Here is a 19857-nt window from a genome sequence, read left to right as displayed (position 1 = left end):
TCGCTTATTTTAATTTAATCTCAAATTGGTTTCATTATTTAAAAAGGCTTTAGACAATTGGATTTAGAGTACGCAACTAAGTCGGTCGAAAATCCTTTTTTAATGGAAATGGTACTGGATAAAAATGTTCATATTTTCCAAATTGTTGCGTTCGAGTAAAACGGAGCATGATTTCCACAATTTCTTGTATGTTGAGTTCTTGCATTTCGGCAGGCTAAGATCTCTCATTGGCTATTAAAACCAAACCATCTTCTATCCAAAATGCAATACCCGCAGTGAAATACCCATGTTATTCACAATTACTTTTTTGAAACACTACAAACATTTCACAAATTTCACACTTTTATTAAAATGTTATCATAAATAATGAGAGAATGCCCTGATGAACCAAATCAACAAGCTTCATTAAAGAAATGATTAAATAAAAAAAAAAACACAAAGGTATAAACATTTTGCAGATGGGCCACGTTTCCTCAATAGATCGATTTCGATATCTGACAAGGTCAAATACTTAGGAGTGATCTTGGACAGGCAACTGGATTGGAAGTGTCACATTCAGGGGCATACCAAGAAGACTCACTGATGTTGGGTACTTTGTAGACGGGCTGTATGCTCGAAATGGGGCCTGGCTCTACAAGAGCGTTATTAGACCAATACTTACTTACGCCTCAGTAGTTTGGTGGACTGCGATGGAGAAAAGTGCAACGTAACGATAATACAAAAGGTCCAGAGAACATGTTGTCTTGGCATAGGCGGCGCGTTGAGGACTACGCCCACTAGGGCTCTGAAGACTATCCGATCCATTGACATAGAGATTAAGTGTGAGGCAGACACTGCGTCTATGAAACTTAAGGCGATGGGAGAAAAGATAGGCAACTATGCAAAGCCTGGAAGAAATGGAAAAGGTGTCCTATCGAATCCATGAGACAACACTGCTGCTAGCGACGCAGTCTTTGTGATTGACAGAAACCAGGATCATGCTACACAAAGCTAGACAACTGAGTGGGCGTGGGGGTCTACATTGAGAAGCCAGAAACTGAGATCTGATTTAGACTTCCTGACTATAATACGGTCATGCAGGCGGATATCAGGGCCATCACGGAACACATGAGATGGTGTGGTGTCGTCGAGTGTTAACTTCTTTACGGACAGTAAACTGGCCATCAGGGCTATAATAACCAGGGGCCGAATTGCCGCATACGTGAGCGAGAGACATTTCATTTCTGGTTCGATTACGGATAGCAACCTTAGTTCAATTGCGTTGCCAGTTGACAAATTTGCATTACGTATAGCTACTTTCAACTGAAATTGCCAAAGTCAGTTGCTAAAAATGGAATTTTCAGCAACCAATTTTTTGTAGTTGCTCTGTAATAAAAACATTAGTAAATAATCAGTGAAATTAAAAGGAAATTATTTTTTTGTGCCAAATTGTTCATTTCTTTGTTTACTGCAAATGTGTTGGTGCTTGTAGGCTTTACAATGGTTAAAATCCCCACAAATCAATAATTCTTGATGTTAAAAAAATAGAGGCAAACCCAAATGCAGACAGATTATGCGTGTGCCAAAAAAAAAAAAACATCCCGCATAGTTCCGAAGAATATTTGATATTGTGAAAGAATTTTAAAGCTAAGAAAACATTAAACTGGCGGGTAATAGAAGACGAAAAAAAGGTGTCTACGTGTTCCCATTATACAGACGGCAGCAGATTTATTGCAAACGAACTTGGATATAAATTCAATAGGCGAGCTCTTAAGTGTTGAAAAAATATTCGGTTTGGAGCAGCTAAAGAAAACCATTGAGAAGAGCAGCAAAGGGCGAAATAAAACGATCTTGGACACGTTAATAAATAAAAAGAAGGTTCAACAATGCTTTAAATTGAATTATAAAATATTTTTTCATGGTATTCCACAACTTATAGCATTTTTGTGGTGGTCTAATGTTTACCCATATTCTTGCTGCGGGACTGCCAAAACCCTATGACCGACATTAATTGTCAAAAGTTGCCATACATAATAAACATTTTTATTTTGGTTGCGTTTTTAGACAACCTCTTAACTGAACTTGGGTTGCTATCCATAATCGACCCATTCGTATTCAATGGGTGTCATACCACTTTTATGCACATTTTAATGTAAAATTTTTTTTTAATCATGATCAATTAAATCTTTTGCGCTATAAAATATAAAAAATTCTGTTTCAATAACGAAATCAATAACGATTTCGAACGGTCTTACTCGCTCACGAATGCGGCAATTCGGCACAAGGACGGAAAGGTCACGAACAGTCTTGGGGTGTAAGAAGGAGATTAAAGTGTTCTCTAAGGACGGCACGATCGGCATCGTTTGAGTGCCGGGCCATAGCGGAGTAAGGGGGAATGAAAAAGCAGACGCATTGGCAGTGAAGGCCAGAGGATTGCCGTCAAAAAACTTGGTTAACCCGAAGCCTTTCGGTTCGATGTAGTCCGAGTTAAGGGCGTGGGCTACGAACTTGCATCTAACACGGAAAATAGTATGGGCAGATCCCGACTCAAAAGGAAGTTAGCAGGAGGTCATCATAACAGGACACATATGACCAGGAGCTCAAATCGGTAAGTGATAGCAGTGGGGAAGATGATGAGACGTTGGAGCATTCCTATGTCATGATCCGGTTTTCACGGCCTACAGACTAGAGCTGGCAAACTATCGATAATCGCAACATTCGATATTTTCGTTAGTGTTTATAGGGGGAGTCTTTTTTCCACTTTTATTTTCTTGATTTTTAGGGTTGTTATGAACACTTGTATTTTCGTCTATGTTATATCGTTTGCCTTTTTTTAATAATAGCACAAGCGTTTTACCTCACCATGGATTTGAAACTGTTTATTTGAATTAATTTTTAGATCTCACATTCACTTATTTTGGTTTTGTTTGAAAATTCAATGTAACACATTTATACTAATGACAGAGTTTATTAATGTTTGCTTCTTTATTTGCAACTCTTTTGGTATCAAATATTTTTCGTTGCTGGCATTGAATCGACCAGTGTGCTTTTTGTTGACAAAAAAAATGACTGCCTTCTTTTTCTTGCACTTCATGTGTTTGAAGTGACGAAGAAAAAAACAACTTGCCAAAATTGCAACAGCAACAACAACCATATAGCTCCATTACCTATGCTGATAAACATAGGCAACGAGACGCTTGTGCGTTGTTGTTGTCGTTAGTTCATCCCTTCTCATTACAGTGAGTAAGGCAATGGCAAGAGAAAGAAGGAGCACAGAAACAGGTCAATAGATTAAATTTAACGAGAGGAGGTCTCTTATATACTTCAACATACAGCGGTCAAAAAAAGTATTCATCATTAGCAAAATTGATAATAAATTCACTTATTTTGGGTAATTGAAGAAAATTTAAAGTAAACAAATAATGCAGTTTTATGCAATAGTTTATTTTTCGTAATATGTTTTAAAATAAATTCAAAAAATAAATTTAATTAGCGCAAAAAATGCAATTTTATATAATAACACCAAAAACAGAACAAAAAAAGTATTCATCATTGATGTGCTATCATCAAAGTCAAATTCAAATATTATTTGGGAATCCCCCTTTTCTGTTTTATTTAGTAAAGGAGGCTTTGCCCTTGACAGCAAATATTTAATTTCATTGAAAATATAGTTTTTGTCAAAATGGGTCGTAAGCAAAACGAGGTTTCTGATGAGGTAAAAGTTTTGATAATAAAACACCACAGGAATGGTTTTACTCAAAAAACTATCAGTGAAATATTAAATAGACCACGATCTACTATACAATCCATCATCAGAAAGTGGACAGAAACGAAAACTGTTGACAATAAATCAAGATCTGGTCGACCAAAAGCACTTTCAGTTGGAGATGTGCGTTGGCTAGTGCGGCAAGTTCAGAAAACTCCGAAGACAAATGCGACCATTCTTCGTAAAAACACTATGGAATATTTAGGGAAGGAAGTTACTACACAAACAATTCGAAATACACTCAAAAGGCATAGTTACAGAGGAAGAACTGCACGTAAGAAGCCCTTTATAAATAAAATAAACCGAGTGAAAAGGCTAAACTTCGCAAAAATGTATGTAAAACAGCCCGAATCATTTTGGAAAACAGTCATTTTTGCAGACGAGAGCAAGTTTAATCTTTTTGGGTGCGATGGAAAGGTCATAGTGTACAGAAAACCAAATACAGAGCTTGAAGAACGAAACACAGTTGCTACTGTAAAACATGGTGGAGGTGGTTTAATGGTTTGGGGGTGTATGGCGGCTTCAGGAGCGGGAAATCTTGAAATTATTAATGGAGGAATGGATCATAAGTATTACATTGACATTTTAAAGAGGAATTTAAAAGATAGTGCTGTAAAACTTGGGCTTGGTAATAACTTTCAATATTATCAAGATAATGACCCCAAACATTCTGCTTTAAATACCAAGATGTGGATGCTGTATAACTGCCCCAAAGTCATTAAAACTCCTCCTCAAAGTCCCGACTTGAACCCAATTGAACATCTTTGGGAACATCTCGAACGCAAATTGAGAACGCGCAATTTTTCGAGCAAGAGTCAAATGCAACAGGTGATAATGGAGGAATGGACTAATATAGACCAAAATATAACCGCTAAATTAGTCCAATCGATGTCAAACCGTTTAAAAGAAGTTATAAGACGCGGTGGTCGAATAACAAAGTATTAATTTTTTGGCGAAATACAAAAGATATGTCAGCAAGTATTAAAAGTGGAAATAGAGAAAGGAGTGAAATCGGTAAAAACATTGTACCAACGAAATGGATCGGCAGCAGTGGTGGTAGAATTTGAAACTGAAAGCGATGTTGAACTTATTCTGTCGAAAACGAGCTACTTAAAAGGAAGGCAAATATATATCGAACGGGATCTAAAAGCAGAGCGAAGATTGGACAAGATCATTATGATAAAATTGAGAAGACAATTGATCGATTTCAGCAAGAAACACCAGGTGAAAGTAAGAGATGACAGGATTAAGGTTGCTGATAAATGGTTTAAGTGGAATTCGGAGAAAAGACTGGTATGCGGTCCATGCAATGCGGTCAATGTTATGGGAGAACTGTATGGAGAAGATTTTAACCTGAATTTAAAATATGATATTATAAAAAACTCGTTAAATTTAAAAAACTAGATAATTGTAATAAATTCAATTCAAATAATTTCATATCGATAAGTAATAATATAGTATTAAGTAAACTAGCAAAAAAAACTTTCAAAATGTTATCATACAATGTTCATGGTCTTAGGAGCAAGTGTCTCTATCCGGATTTCTTTGAATATGTTAGGAGCTTTGATATATTTGCATTAATTGAGACTCACGTTGTAGAGAGTGAAACAGAGGGATGGAAAAAATATTTCAATGATTTCAACTTATATTGGCTGAACGCAGAACGAAATCATACATATGGCAGAGCTAGTGGTGGAATTCTATGTGGAGTGAATAGAAGTCTACAAGAAATTGGAATAAATCACGAATACCAGCGAAAGGATAACATAAATATTATAAAAATTAAATCTCCAGAAACAAGTTTTGTATTCGTCCCGGTTTATATAAGAGGAGAAAAGTGGTCAAGCGAATTCGAAGTTGTGAAGGAGGTTTTTAAAAACTTATCAGAAAGTAATATTATCCTGGCAGGAGATATGAATGTCCGCATAGGAAACCTTCAACAGAATCATGAAAATTGTTTGCTAAAAGAATTTACGGCCGGTAAAGAAATAAGGCAGTCAAAGGATTTCGTAGTAAACTCAAAAGGCAAAAAATTTGTGGAATTTTGTGAAGATAACGGATTGCTAGTATTAAATGGCAGAACTATAGGTGATGTGGAAGGACACTATACATTTGTAAGCAATATAGGTAACTCGGTCAACGATATTGTGGCAATGACATACGAAGGACTGAGAATGATAGAAAGATTCGAAGTGGAGGAGAAAATATGGTCAGACCATTTACCATTGAAACTAGAAATTAAATGCCCACACACGACAAGTGATATAATTCCCCTAAATCTGCTACCAAAATTACAGTGGGGAAAACAAAACGAAAGATATGAGCGAAAGTTGAATCGGAATCTTTGTATAGCAAAAAATAATGGTGAAATAAACAGTTTAAAGGATCTAACGGACATCATACACAAATCGGCGATAAAATCCAACATATTTAATAAACCTAAAAAATACAAGTCAAATTGGTTCAACTCGAAATGTGAAAAAGCTCGTATAGATGCATTTAAACACCTTAATATTTACAGAAAAGCCAGCACACAAAGTAACAAAAGAAGTTATTTAGAAGTGGTAAGCATTTACAAAAAAACATGCAAAGAGCGGAAGAAGGAGTATGCAAGAGAATTAGAAAGGCAACTCTTAAATACTGTCGATGCAAAACAGTGGTGGAAAATCGCAAAGCAGATAAGGGGCCAGAGTACGGAGATAGGGGCAAATATTTCGGCTCAAGAATTTAAAACATACTTTGATATGCTCTTAAACCAGCAACAATTTGCAAATGATATTCAGTATGCGCCAATGTATCGAACCGACCATGAACTGGATAAAAATATCGAGGTCTTTGAAATTACCGAAGTGCTGAAGAAGACAAAGGAAAACAAGGCACCAGGTATAGACAGAGTGCCATATGAGTTCTTAAAAAATGCATCCCAGGAATTTCTAGCGGAATTGGCCAATCAGTATAACGAAATGTTTAACACAAGTCGTGTAGATAGTACAATGGAAGAATCGGTAATATTCCCCATCCACAAAAAAGGAGATCTTAATATAACAAGCAATTATAGAGGGATAACCTTTATGAATTCTTCTGCCAAAGTTCTTATGGGAATTTTAAATAATCGTATAAAGCAGTGGACAGAAAGCAATAACATTTTAAATGAATTTCAAGCAGGCTTCCGATCAGGATATTCGACGGTAGACAATATATATAATTTAGCCTCAATTGTTCACCTAAAACTTGATGAGAAAAAGAAAGTCTATGCGTTTTTTGTTGATTTTTCGGCGGCTTTTGATATGATTTCACGAAACCTGATGTTTTTTAAACTTCATAGCATGGGGATTTCAACAAAAGTAGTTAATTTGATTGAAAAAATATACAGAAATACTAGGTCGGTGGTATGGACTGGAAAAGACGTATCAGAGCATTTCTATACTTACACTGGAGTACGACAAGGATGTTTATTGTCACCATTGTTATTTACCTTGTATCTAAATGATCTGCACGACGGGCTAGAAGGTGGAGTGCTGATTGATGAATTAAATATTCGTGTGTTATTGTATGCTGATGACATAGTGATTTTAGCGGAAGATAGAGAAGTATTGCAAAAAATGATAAAGAACTTGGAAAATTATTGCATCCAGTGGAATATGGTTGTAAATTTGGCAAAATCAAAGATAATGGTCTTCCGAAATGGAGGTAGACTATCGACAAATGAAAAATGGATATATCACAATCAAGAAATCGAAATCGTGAATGAATATATTTATTTAGGGGTCACATTAACACCAAAAATGACCTTCACAAAACATGTCGAGGCCAGAAATATAAAATCGAAAACGTGCATAAATGCTACCTGGAAGGAACTTATAAATAAGCCACAGATATCACTAATAGCAAAATGGAAAATCTTTCAAAGCGTATGTAGAACGACACAGTCTTATGCGGCACAAGTGTGGGGATTTGGATGGTTCGATGAAGTTGATAAGCTACAGAGATACTTCTTAAAAAGGGTATTGAGGCAACCAGATTCACTGCCAAACTACATTTTATCATTAGAAACAGATGTACAGGACAATCACTTCTACACTCTAAAGCTTCACTTGGATTATGTTGGAACTACGTTATTTAAATATGAAACCCGAAGATTACCACATATACTGTCCTCCAAAATATGGGAGAAAAGAATATTTTGGGCAAAGACCATAGAAACCTTGGCGTATCAAGTAAATATTTCAACATCTAATATAGATATAAATACGCAGGAATGGATAAGAGAAATGGACGATATGTCAAATAAGCTAAAAATACAGAACTATAGACAAAAAAGACGGAGTGCAAATGCCAGCGAAACCAGATTTTACCGTTTTCTGAATCCAGAGGTTGGAATAGAGTATATGGCCAATAGTAGGAATTTGGATCAGATTTCTATTTTAATGAGAACAAGAGCCGATGTACTCCCTTTAAATGGAAACTACCATGGAAATGAAGAAACAAAGCTATGTACTCTCTGCAATACACGTGAAGTCGAGAATATGCAACATTTCATTGCCAAATGTCCAATATTATGTGAAATTAGAGTGAGGTTTTTAGGAAGCACATATTTAGAAGAAAGAGAACTTATAAATATTTTAAATGGGTATATGGAAGATGGATGGGAGAAGCTATACAATTATGTCCGAATGGCATTAAGATATAGAAAGAATATAATTCAAGAACAATTTTGAAAAAAAAAAAAAAAAAAAAAAAAAAAAAAAACCAACTATTTTATAGAATTATAGTTAATTTAACAGAATTTTAAATATCGGTTATTGACAGACAACTTTCTAAGTTATTGTCATAAATACATATTCTATTTTGTTATATTTAATATATACTATGTATTAGAAGTTTGGAATGTAATGATGATAGAAAACAAAATAAAATAAAAAAATAATAATAAATAATAAATAAATAGTATTAATTTTTTTAAATTATGTTATTTATTTTTTTGTTTTTTTGCAATGATGAATACTTTTTTTGTTTAATTTTTTGTGTTCAGCTGTAAAATGGCCCTTTTTGTTCCAATAAATACTATTTTTTTCTTTAAAAACAATGAAATTGTGTACATATATATCACACAAGCACTACTGCATCATTAGTTTAATATGTTTTTATTCCAATTGTCTTTTGTAGACTTATTAAAAAAAAAAACATTGAATGATGAATACTTTTTTTGACCGCTGTATATAAATATGGGTCATTCAATAGCAAATAAGGATTGAGATCATAAAAAGGAATGATGGCAAATAAAGAAACAAAATGATAAATAGATATACATAACTAAATAAAAAAAATTCAAAATGAAGTTAGAGTAAAATGAAAATTATGAAATGAAATGAAAAAATTTACTTTAATATTTGATTGAATGGACTGAATGAAAAATTACTAAAGATATCAAAAAAGTTTAATGTCGGTTTACATTAAACAGATAGTTTTAATAGTGTCGATACTATCGTTTAATTCCTATCACCTATATTTCAAACGAAAATGAGAAGTACAAATCAGGAGATCGATTTATATAGAAGCAATACCAATGGACAGACCAAATAAAAACAAGGTTAATAACGTTATTTGGAAGTCATGAGAGAAATCATTGGACAATCGGATGAAAATTGCGCCCTCTATAGGCATAATGCGTCTTAAAGTACAGATTCAGTGTCGTATTGCTTATTTTTGTTCAGTTTTGCAAAAAAACTGATAGTATCCATCGGAAAAATATTAATCGATATTCAGTCAAAAAATTCATATCGACACAGACACCGGCACCTAGGTGGGGACACAATACCAGCCATGCACAATCATAGAAGCGCGGTATGGACAACAATTAGGGATGTTGTAAGTAACACGGAATTCCTGGCTTACATTTTTTTTAGTGTTAAGAGCGAAAAAAAATCCAATTACTGGCTTAGGTGTATGTCCAAAGTGGCATGTGGCGGACTTATATCCGCACCCACTTTTCAACCTATCCTACTCTACGTTTTGCATGGATTCTTACGAAAAAGAATTGGTACATTGGAACCTCTGAATAATTTTTTTCCGTGTTTTGTATCATAGAGATATTAGCCCACTTGTTTCTACAATTCTGCACAATAAAATTTACTCTTGGGTGAAGCCTGAAGTTTCAACTCTTTGCATCTCATTTTCAGCAGCTTTAGGCATCATCCCACTCCACTAACTAACCCTTCTCCCTTAATTAGTTGGAAATCAAAATCAAATTTCACTTAAATGAATGCATTTAAGTGGCTGGCTACAGCGCAAATGAACTCCTATGATATGTAGCAAAATATATTGTGTATTTCTATATAAATATGTATGTACTGAAATGTGTATGAAAAGAATGCCTATACATTTAAACTCACCAGCATATGTCTGATCGGATTTGAAGTCGGTAAAATCTTACGTTAATGAGAACACAACGAAAAACAGCATTCGAAAGATTCTACTGAATTTGTCTGCTGGAGCAAGCCCGATTATTAAAATCCAAATACCTAACCCAAAATGTGGCAAAAGTAAAAACAATTACTAGTATAGAGTTTTTAAAAAATCTTTCTTTATTGGCTTTAAAGCGTGACATTCATTTTTCATTTGACTTGATTTGATTTTGTTGAAACGACGAGGAGTACGTATGTATGTACGTCGGTCGTATTGCATGTGGATGGCCTGCCTACAAGTTTACAAATACATTTTCAAGTTTGTTCGTGTGTAAAGTATAACTATTATTTGATTTTTGTTTGTTGTTGTTGTTTTTTATAATATTATCACTTGATATTTGTTATAGATTATAATTACTGTAGGTAGGTATTCTTTTTGTGGTGTTTTTTATTTGGTTGTATGCAGCTGTGTACGAGTGTTGTATATATGTATGTATGTGTATAATTATTGTAGAATTTTATTGTTGTTCTGCTTAAGATGAATTAGTTGTTGTTGTGGTTTATTTATACGGCATAGAAAAATAAATGATTTCCCATTTCTTTTTTTTTGTATTTGTTGTTCAATAATGTTTGCAGAAAAATAAGATTTTAAGCATTTTTAGGTTTTTGTTTATCTGTTTTCCTTTTGTTTTGCTTCGTCCGCTGTTACTATTATGTTTTGTATATAGTATTAACATATGTATATGCATATATGTATTATTATTTCCTCTTTTTCACTATTATTTATATTCCTTTTATTTATACTTAAATTAATAGATGCAATCCATAAATATATTTAGTTGTTGGTTTATTGTTGTTTTGTTTGATGTTTTATTTTTTAATTATTATTAAATTTCAATTAATATTAAGAACTATGTAATAATTATAAGACCATTTATTATAACTGTTGGAACGAAACAAAGTATTTTGGTTGCGACGTATGTATGTGTACTATACTCGTATATATTGTATTTTTTTTTTTTGTTTTTTTATTGACATACATATATAAATATTGCAATTATTATTATTTTTTTTTGTACCTCATTTCCTTCGAAATACACCAAAAGTGACGTATGGGAATGAGGTAAAATTCCATGATGAGAAATTTAACAAAGAAAATTTTAATTTTTCTCATTCTATTGGGAATAGATTGTAGGAAAAAATTTAAATATCTATGAATTGGAAGTCTTAACAACAGTTTTTTCAGTTATGCGCTCGGAAGAACTGATAACAGCCGATAACAAGAATTTCCCTTTAATTGTGGCAAAAATAGAGAGAAAAGCAGCTTTTTTCTACGCCATTTTCTATGTCAAATTTACATAAACATATTAAAAAAAATCCGTTTCACTAAATTGAAAAACTGTCGATTATTTAAGTTATGGTAAAATAAGCAGACGCCTGCAACAATTACTGTGCTTTATTTTAGTACTTTATAGTGGCTCAGAGGTTGGCATGTCCGCCCATGACGCCGAACGCCTGGGTTCAAATCCCGGCGTTAAGATCAGCAAAATTTTCAGTAGTAGTAGTACTTTATAGTACAAATCATAATTAGTCTTTGCTTTTTATTTGTTATCGCATGATAACGATAACCTACCAGTATTCTATTCAGGACATCTGAATTGCACTGGATAAGACTAAGCTAAAACACAGCAAATGTTTCGAAAGTATATATCGTGTTTCCTTGTAATTGCTGCATTTTGAGGATGCAGTAGATTTAAAAATGTTAAAAATGTCATTGTGTTAAACATATTAACAATTAAGGACTCGCTGAAGGCGTCTTTTTTGTGGCAGATCATAATATTCTACAAAAATGTTCGCAATTAAATTTCACTTTCATTCACTAAACCATTTAGTGAATCTCTCGCATTGTGGACCTTGTAAACGCCGATAAACACTAGTTTTTTGCCTCCTTTTTTTAAAAAATCTGCTAAGCTCAAATGTTTGTACGCACATATTTTAAAAGCTTGGCACAGAAGCGACGCGGAATAGTTGAAAATTTGACAACTTTGAGGCTTCAAAGCAAGCATCACTTTGTGTTGCCACTCGTGAGAGTTTAAACCCAATTAAAGAGACAAAAGTCAGCGCCAAGTTGTTTTACATGCATTTTATATGGGAAAGCAAAAAAACCGCCGCGGCTAGAGTCAGATTCTAGCGTCATGACGCTGAAATAGAATCTATTATATTTTGACAGCGTCGCTCTCAATGCTCTCTTTTCTCATCATATTTCACACTGAAAATGTTGCCACATTTTCACGGAAATTCGTTAGCCAACAATTTTCAGAAAATTTTACTAAAAGGTTATGGTAACCTTACATGAACATGTTTACAAAATTGCAGATGTTTGTATGTTAAATCTACAAAAATATTGTGATAAAATCACAATGCATTTTAAATGAATTTTCGGGTACTTCGAAGTTATTAAAAAGTATTGGAACTGTATTAATTAAATAACATCTTTACCACCAGTGTCGCTGTTTCTCTTTCAGTCCTCAAATTTGACTCAATATTATGCGTCTCTTATTTGGTTTCGCCGCTAGTGATTTTTTAATGACTTTGACTCTTTGGTTGGGTTGAGACTCTGAAGTAAATTGTTTAACATTTGCCAGTTGCTTTTTTAAATATTTGTTTACAGAGTTGCGGAGCGTGAACGTGACGCTCCTCAACGCCCTTATTCTGTTTAGGCCTTTATTAGCAGTAGTAGTAATATTTATTTTAAGGTGGGTATTCAGTTTTCACAGTGAAAATCCTATATGGAAAAAAATATGTGAAAACATTCTCATTTCACTGAGTCATTAAAAACGTGGCCGATCCGTTTTTCAACCAGCGTCAACATTTTAAAAAAGGGAATTTTGTTGGATGTTCGTTTCCAACAATTATTAGCAAATATAGTTGGAAGTACAACAAAAAGTATTGAAATAACAGAGAATCTTTTTTTTGCTCTGCCAATTCGGCAGCAAATGTCAAGCTTATAGGTGTCACTAATTATTTTATTTTTCTTCAAAGCAAGTAGCTCTGCAGAAAAAATAAAAAAAAGGAAAGATAGACACATTGGAAGCTTAGACTACCGAAATCCTATATACGTGCACTACGCGGGAAAGGAAATAATGCAGATTTAGAAAATGCAAACCACGCTACTACCTTTAGATGAAATATATATTTCGGTAGGAGAATTTCGACTAATGTTATCTAATTGGAGATACAACATATTAACTTTATTAAACGGGTGTTTCTTTCTTCACTAATTGTAGATGTAATGTAGATCAGCTGTTACCACACTCATACCGAATTTTATATGCTTCCTTACCAATTTCTGCCGGCTTAAAAATAAATATAAATGTAATATTTTTAAAAATTTTCCTTTTTTAATTTTAGCTTTAATTTTTTCTTTTGTGTAGGTTGTATGCTCTTTTAGGTATTTGAGTTAAACTTTAAGTAAGGCACTAGTTACACGTTAATCTATCTACGTTTTTGGTTTTTGAAAAAAATTTTAAGTTTTTATATTTTGTTCAAACTTTCACTCCTCCTCTTTGGGCTTAAGATTATCGTGTTAAGCTACTTTAGTTTCTCACCAATGATTCTTTTAAATTCATTTGTTAATTTTTTTTTTTGTTATTGAGGGGGGATTTTATTTAACGTGTAACTACTGACTGCGGAGATAAAAGATGGTGGTTTTATTTAAAGTGTAATTTGTTTGTTTTTGTTTGGATTTTATTTATTTATAATTTTTTTTTTTATTTCTATCCCCTTGTTTTGTTTGTAAATTAATTATTTGTTGTTTGCTGTTTTCGTTTTAAAGCTTTTTATTTAGCAATACTGGTATTAAGTAGGTATATCAGGATTCATGAATTTCAATTTATGCTTTTACTTTTATGTCTTGTGACTAAGCATCGATTTACATGTGTTTTTTGATTTAATGTTTTCATACATATATTTGTGTGGACTCTCAAGCTTGAATACAGTTACTGTAGCAGTACTTCCAAAATAATATAGCGGAAGGAGCTATTCAATCAAACTACCACTAGGCTTTTAAGGTATTTTTTCCGATTATACAAGTGTATGCAATTTATGTTGTTTCTTTTGATTGTATTTTTTTTATAAACAGAAATATAGAATTTTAATTTGAATTGTCATTGAATGTTATAGTTGTTAAATAAATAGAAGGCATAACAGGAAAGCACGAAACACGTGATTCAAAAGTATCAATCAGAAATGGTAATTCTTCTTTTTTTAGTTCTCTTTATGTTATAGAGTAAACACGTTACGATAACGTCACAGCGGCAGTTATCCATTTTTTGGTTGACAAATAGTTAATCAAAGTCACATCTTTTAGAGTTGAGTAGTTTCTGATGGAACTAGTTAATTGGAACTTATCTAAGTAAGGAACTGTTGTACACCAGCCGATTGACATGCCATATCTTTCAGTTTCATACAACAACTTAATAAAAGCGTCAACTCTTTCAATGGGCAACAACTGTGTTCGTTGTGATTTTGGTGAATGGAAAATAAGTGATTTGTGGCAACCATATTAAATGAATGTGGTGGCACAAATAAAAAAAGTGGTGGCATCCACATGCTATTTTTTCTTATTGTCAACAAATCTAAATAGCGCTTCGATTCATGTTTCGAGTTGAACGTGCGTCGAGCACTTAATACTTGTTTAAAACAAAGTACAAAATATGAATTTTAACTAGTTCTTTTTGTGGAACGGAATTCAAAGGAGCGATCACTAAAAGGAATAAAAATGACCACCTCTAATACCTTTCCTCAAATAACGCATATAACTTTCTAAAAGTTTCTGTTCATCTAATCTCCAAGGGATTTTATTCACATTTAAAGATTATTGGTACTAATTGCTGAAGATTTTTCCCTGTAAACCAATTTATGCTGAGTTTATGTGCCACATCTGATGTATGTTTATTGTAATAGTATTGGTGAAAACAAAGGTGTATTCGTCACATGTACACATAACCATCAGTCATGGCTGAAAAATCGAAATCAAAATCATTTGATTTTTTTCGATGAATGACGTCTATCGATAACCGTTTACAAAGAGATGTGCAATCATTAATTGACAGATATTGAAAAACACGTAGTGTGACAAATAAGGTTAAGAATTGAGAAGTAAAGTATGAAAAATTAAATAAAACCAAAGAAAAGAATAAATCGATGTACTGTTTTGGACAAAAGTTGTAATCAACACGTACACACGATGAGTACGATCATGATGTGCCATATAAACTCTACTTTACAACAATCAACAAATCGATATCTATTGCTTTTTCAGTTATTTGTTATCGCTTCTAGGTGAGATATACGCAATACAAAAATTGTATATGGGTTAAAGAATCGTGAAGACATTTTAATCTGTCTAGTCTTTGCCCATATTTTTGTTGTTTAACAACAAATAATGAGGAGTAATATTGACATACAAATTGTCTAACTGCTTACAGCCATATACGCCAAACTTAAATTAGCTTTAATGTAGGTTTATTTGAGAGTTCTACAAAGAAATTTTGTGAGTACCGCTGTTACTCTCTCCTTGTCCTGTATCCGCTTGATCTTGATCATTTGATAGTTTCGATATTATTGACAAAATGGTAAAATATATAATGAGATATGCATATTTTCAAATTCAACACGTAAAAAAAGAGGAAATTCGAGTATGCCGATCTTTGATTAGCCAGCCAACCAGCTATACCCGAGCTATATTTGAGAGATTTGTTGACCCGTCTTCGATCAAGATTATATTAAAAACACCTTACAAACGCCTGATCTGAGAACTGTTAACCCCTTTTGGTCCTTGACCCTCTGAACAAATGCTATAGGCCAAAGTTGGTGTTTCCCACAACTAAGATCATGACCCAAAAATTGCTCCACACTGTTCAGTTTAGCTCAGTTTACAGGACTATTTAAAAAAAAAAGAGATTAGAAAGTAATTTGCTTTAAATTTTGGAGATTTTTTCTTTCTATTTTAAAAACTAACGTTTGGCTTCTGAACCATGGAGTTGTTGGTTAATCCAATAATTTTTTATAGAATAAAGGGTACGTTTTAACCAGGATGTACATATATAGGGTTTGTTTTGATTTTGCAGTAAATCTAAATGACAAACGCTTGATAACACAGCTGTGATTTTTTGTTCTAAAATCTTTAAAATGTGTTTTAATTGATTCGATATTCCTCATATAAGCAAAAAAACAGTGTTATAATGATGAACATACAAATAATATAAAACACATTTGAAGAAGATAAGTTGTGAAACAGAGTTTATTTCTAAAACCACTTTGACATTTCAATTTACGGCATTTGCCACTCAATGTAGTTTCGTTGGGCACAGAAATTTGTTGTTGTGCTAATGACCCTGCCTCTTAATTGTACCATGCGTTTTAACAAAACCATCGATAGTATCGATAGCGCCATCGATAGTTTGCCAGCTCTAGTATGCGTTTGTTTACATGTCTCGTGTTACCAGACTGCGCAAACAATATTATCGACATTACTTGACAAAAGTTGCCATACCTATTACTATCCATGTGGATGACAAATTTTATCGTTAGGCAATTTGTAAAGTTTTTAACTGAATAAACTTCCTATTATATATATATATATGCCTATTAGATGAGATTATAAAGACGATATTACTAATTGGCCTACCCCCAATGCCTGTAAAGTGTTCATGCGTATAATACAAATAAACTACAATTTGTTATGCATAGTGTATTTTAGCCAGTATTCTGATTTCGTGTCATACACCAGTGCCACATTTGGTCTTGGCAAGTTAATCGATCACAGCTGAAAGTCCCCACTGATAATAAAGAAAATATGGACATCTGAACTAAATAAATTAAGCGCATTAATTTTGTTGGTGGTTTTTTCTTTTGTTTTTTAATTGAAGAAGAACCACAATATTCACAAACATTTTGAATTTTTCTCTTCTACTTCTTTCACAACAATCAATGATTTGCACCAGAACAGTGCAACGAAATTCAATTTATGATGGTCAATGCTTGTCATTATTCTCTAACATTTTCAATGAATGTAGTTATGTTGAGTTTTAACGTTCGAACAAAACGCATCTAATCAACATTTTAGTGGTCTGTGTGATGACAAACATTTATCGAAATGCAACCAGCCATATTTGGTAACATGTGTTGAGCTACAAGAAAACATATGATTGGGGAAAACATATTGTTGTTGTTATTTGAAAATATTGGTGGGCGTGAATGCATTTTGCTGTGGCAACTGTTAACTGGTGTGTGTGTTTTTTTTAATTTACTTTTAAATTACCATCCTAAGTTTAATAATAGTCCTCTTTACTTTCTATAAGACTTGTTGTTTTATTTAAAGTATTTTTGTTTTTATAACAGAGATTAGAAATATACACACACATCTTGACTGTTTCACTTCACTTACTTGATTATTAGGGTGATCAAAGGATTTATTATTTAACTACTACAAATAATGGGGGTTTATTTTTTAAAGGTAACAAATTGACGATATAAATTAAAGGAAGGGGCAATTATTAAATACTCTGATAGGATAGGGAAGTGTGCTGTGGACAATGGCTGGTAATTAATTTTTTCATGTCACGTCATGATCAGCAAGCGGTTCATCATTCTTGGCAACGAAATCTATGGTTTGCTTTCGTATTTTTCATTGGGCATTTTAAACTGTTTCAACTTTGAAAGTTTGCAGGCAATGGTATGGAATTTTCTCAATAAGAAGCATTGACTCTGGTAATTGCAAAACGCCCAACAGGGCGTTTACTTTCTTAAACTGGGTTGGTAAGTCAGTTAGTTTGCCAATCGCCAAAACAATGTGAGAAAGATGTCTTATAAAACACTTTCTATTATCAAGTGAATGAGGTGTCAAAATTTCCATAATTTTCATTACGAGATTTCTTCTATAAAACCAAAGAAGTTTTTTTGTTTTAAGTGATAATACAATTTATTTTGATGAGAAAAAGTGAAAGTGAATACCAGAACAAACTTCTAAATATAAAATTGTTTGCTATTACGTATAATAGTTCTAAATTTAATTGATTCCTCTTGCTTATAGGAAATTTTTTATATCAGCACAGGCCGATGGAGTTTCACTTTTTAAACTCTAAGTGCTCCTTTTCTGTTCCTGTGGTTACAGCTTACTAAATTGTCCAAGTGATTTTCACTAACCGAAACTGCCAATCTGGACTGCGTATTCTGTTCTGATTTCGCAATAGTTGAGAAAGATCTTCAAATGAGAAAGCGGAAAAATGTGCTACGAAGAACGCGGTCCCGAAGCTTGAACCATTGTTCAAATTCACATTTACATATGATTATAGGAGGTTCAGCCCTCGTTGGCTCGACATCGCCCAGAAAATAAGACGAAGAAAAATTGTTTGTTGCGGCATAAGATCTCGGAGAACTAACTCAAATGAGAGTCCTTGCCAATCACCGGATTGCCGCACAATAATTACTGAAAAAGTAGTCTTGCTGGGAACTAAATTGAGATTGAGCACTTTTATTCTTCATGTCCGAGTCTGCAAACGTAACTCATAGGAAGCTCCTCACATATATCGACAAGACGGAAAACGATTCGATGTTGGTGGACGGTGGGTGGGATAGGGCAAAGCACTCGCACGGAGTGCGGAGACACTATACATTCACTCCTCTAACAAGTGTCGCTAAATGGACCCTGAAAGGAGAATTAAAACAGAATTCGCGAACAACGAAAAGAGAAAAATAAAAGAATTGCAAACGAACATTCCGTCAACCATTTAAGCTGCCCACAAGTTAGTTAAAGTTCCGATTCTCACTGTGAATTGGGACGCACAACCATTCTTTGGCACATTTCCCTATACACATTTCTATATAATAATATTAATAATAATACTTACACATAAATTTTTTCTCTAAATAGATATTGTATATGCATGTATGTAGGTAATTATTTAGCAATTTACTTTAAAACATTTATGTTCCATGGTTGTTATTTTTTTTTTTTTTGTGACAAGTGTGGTTCGCAGTATTTCGATATCAATTGATAGATTTGGTTTTGGTTTGGTTTGATTGGTTTTTTTGGGGAGGGGTAGAGACAGAGAGAGATATTTTTATTTACTTTTTGGTTTGGTTTGGTTTGGTTTTCTTTAAAATGTCTAACCTATAAAATAATAATATAATGATTTACTTTAGTCAATTGCAGTATATTGTTGAGAATATATATCTAAAAGAAAAGAATTATGAATGATGGGAATGCGTTAAAGTAGGTTTTCGCCTTTTCATAGAACAGAAGCTAAAAACGCAGCTACAGGTAAAATGCTGGTCTCATTGGCGAATCGGGTGATGTTATGGAACGAACAGAAATAGCTGAGAGTGGGAAGTGCCAAACGAATGGGTGATGTTTCTATGGTAACACAAGAACTTAAGTGTGTGTGTGTTTGTGTGAGAATTTACCTACTTACAAACAACTATTGCAATGGTAGAGTTTCCAGAAATTCCATTCTAAAGTATGACAAATGATTTCTATTACAATATGAATGGCAAATAATGGGCCTTGACATTGAAATAAGATGCAGAGTAACAGCATGGCAGTGAGAGAGTAATGAGTCTATAATGTAAAGTGGCTCATGGCTGCTTCATGATAGATATTTGGGCAAATCCTTGTTGGGGCGGCTTATGGCGGCTTTGCCAACC

At 33.4% G+C, this 19857-nt stretch overlaps 2 protein-coding genes across 7 annotated transcripts in view; one reads left to right on the top strand and one right to left on the bottom strand.

Annotated features, from left to right (window-relative positions):
* The window catches only part of LOC106083760 (uncharacterized), a 175151-nt gene that overhangs the window by 73289 nt on the left and 82005 nt on the right, over nucleotides 1-19857 (top strand). The gene's annotated exons all lie outside the window — the stretch shown is intronic.
* Nucleotides 10307-19857, bottom strand: part of LOC106083762 (fasciclin-1) — a 108680-nt gene continuing 99129 nt past the window's right edge. The window contains exon 17 of one of the 3 annotated variants that reach the window (XM_059362003.1): nucleotides 10307-19387. In XM_059362003.1, the coding sequence (XP_059217986.1) occupies nucleotides 19353-19387 (35 nt within the window). In that variant the 3' untranslated portion in view covers nucleotides 10307-19352. The remainder of the gene's footprint in view (nucleotides 19388-19857) is intronic. The other 2 variants (XM_059362005.1, XM_059362004.1) reach the window with 2 other exon arrangements.

This window comes from Stomoxys calcitrans, chromosome 2, assembly GCF_963082655.1.
Source record: "Stomoxys calcitrans chromosome 2, idStoCalc2.1, whole genome shotgun sequence".
Classification (NCBI taxonomy): Eukaryota; Metazoa; Arthropoda; class Insecta; order Diptera; family Muscidae; genus Stomoxys; species Stomoxys calcitrans.
The sequence above is the reverse complement of the archived record's forward strand: the minus strand, read 5'-3'. Positions and strand labels throughout refer to the sequence as shown.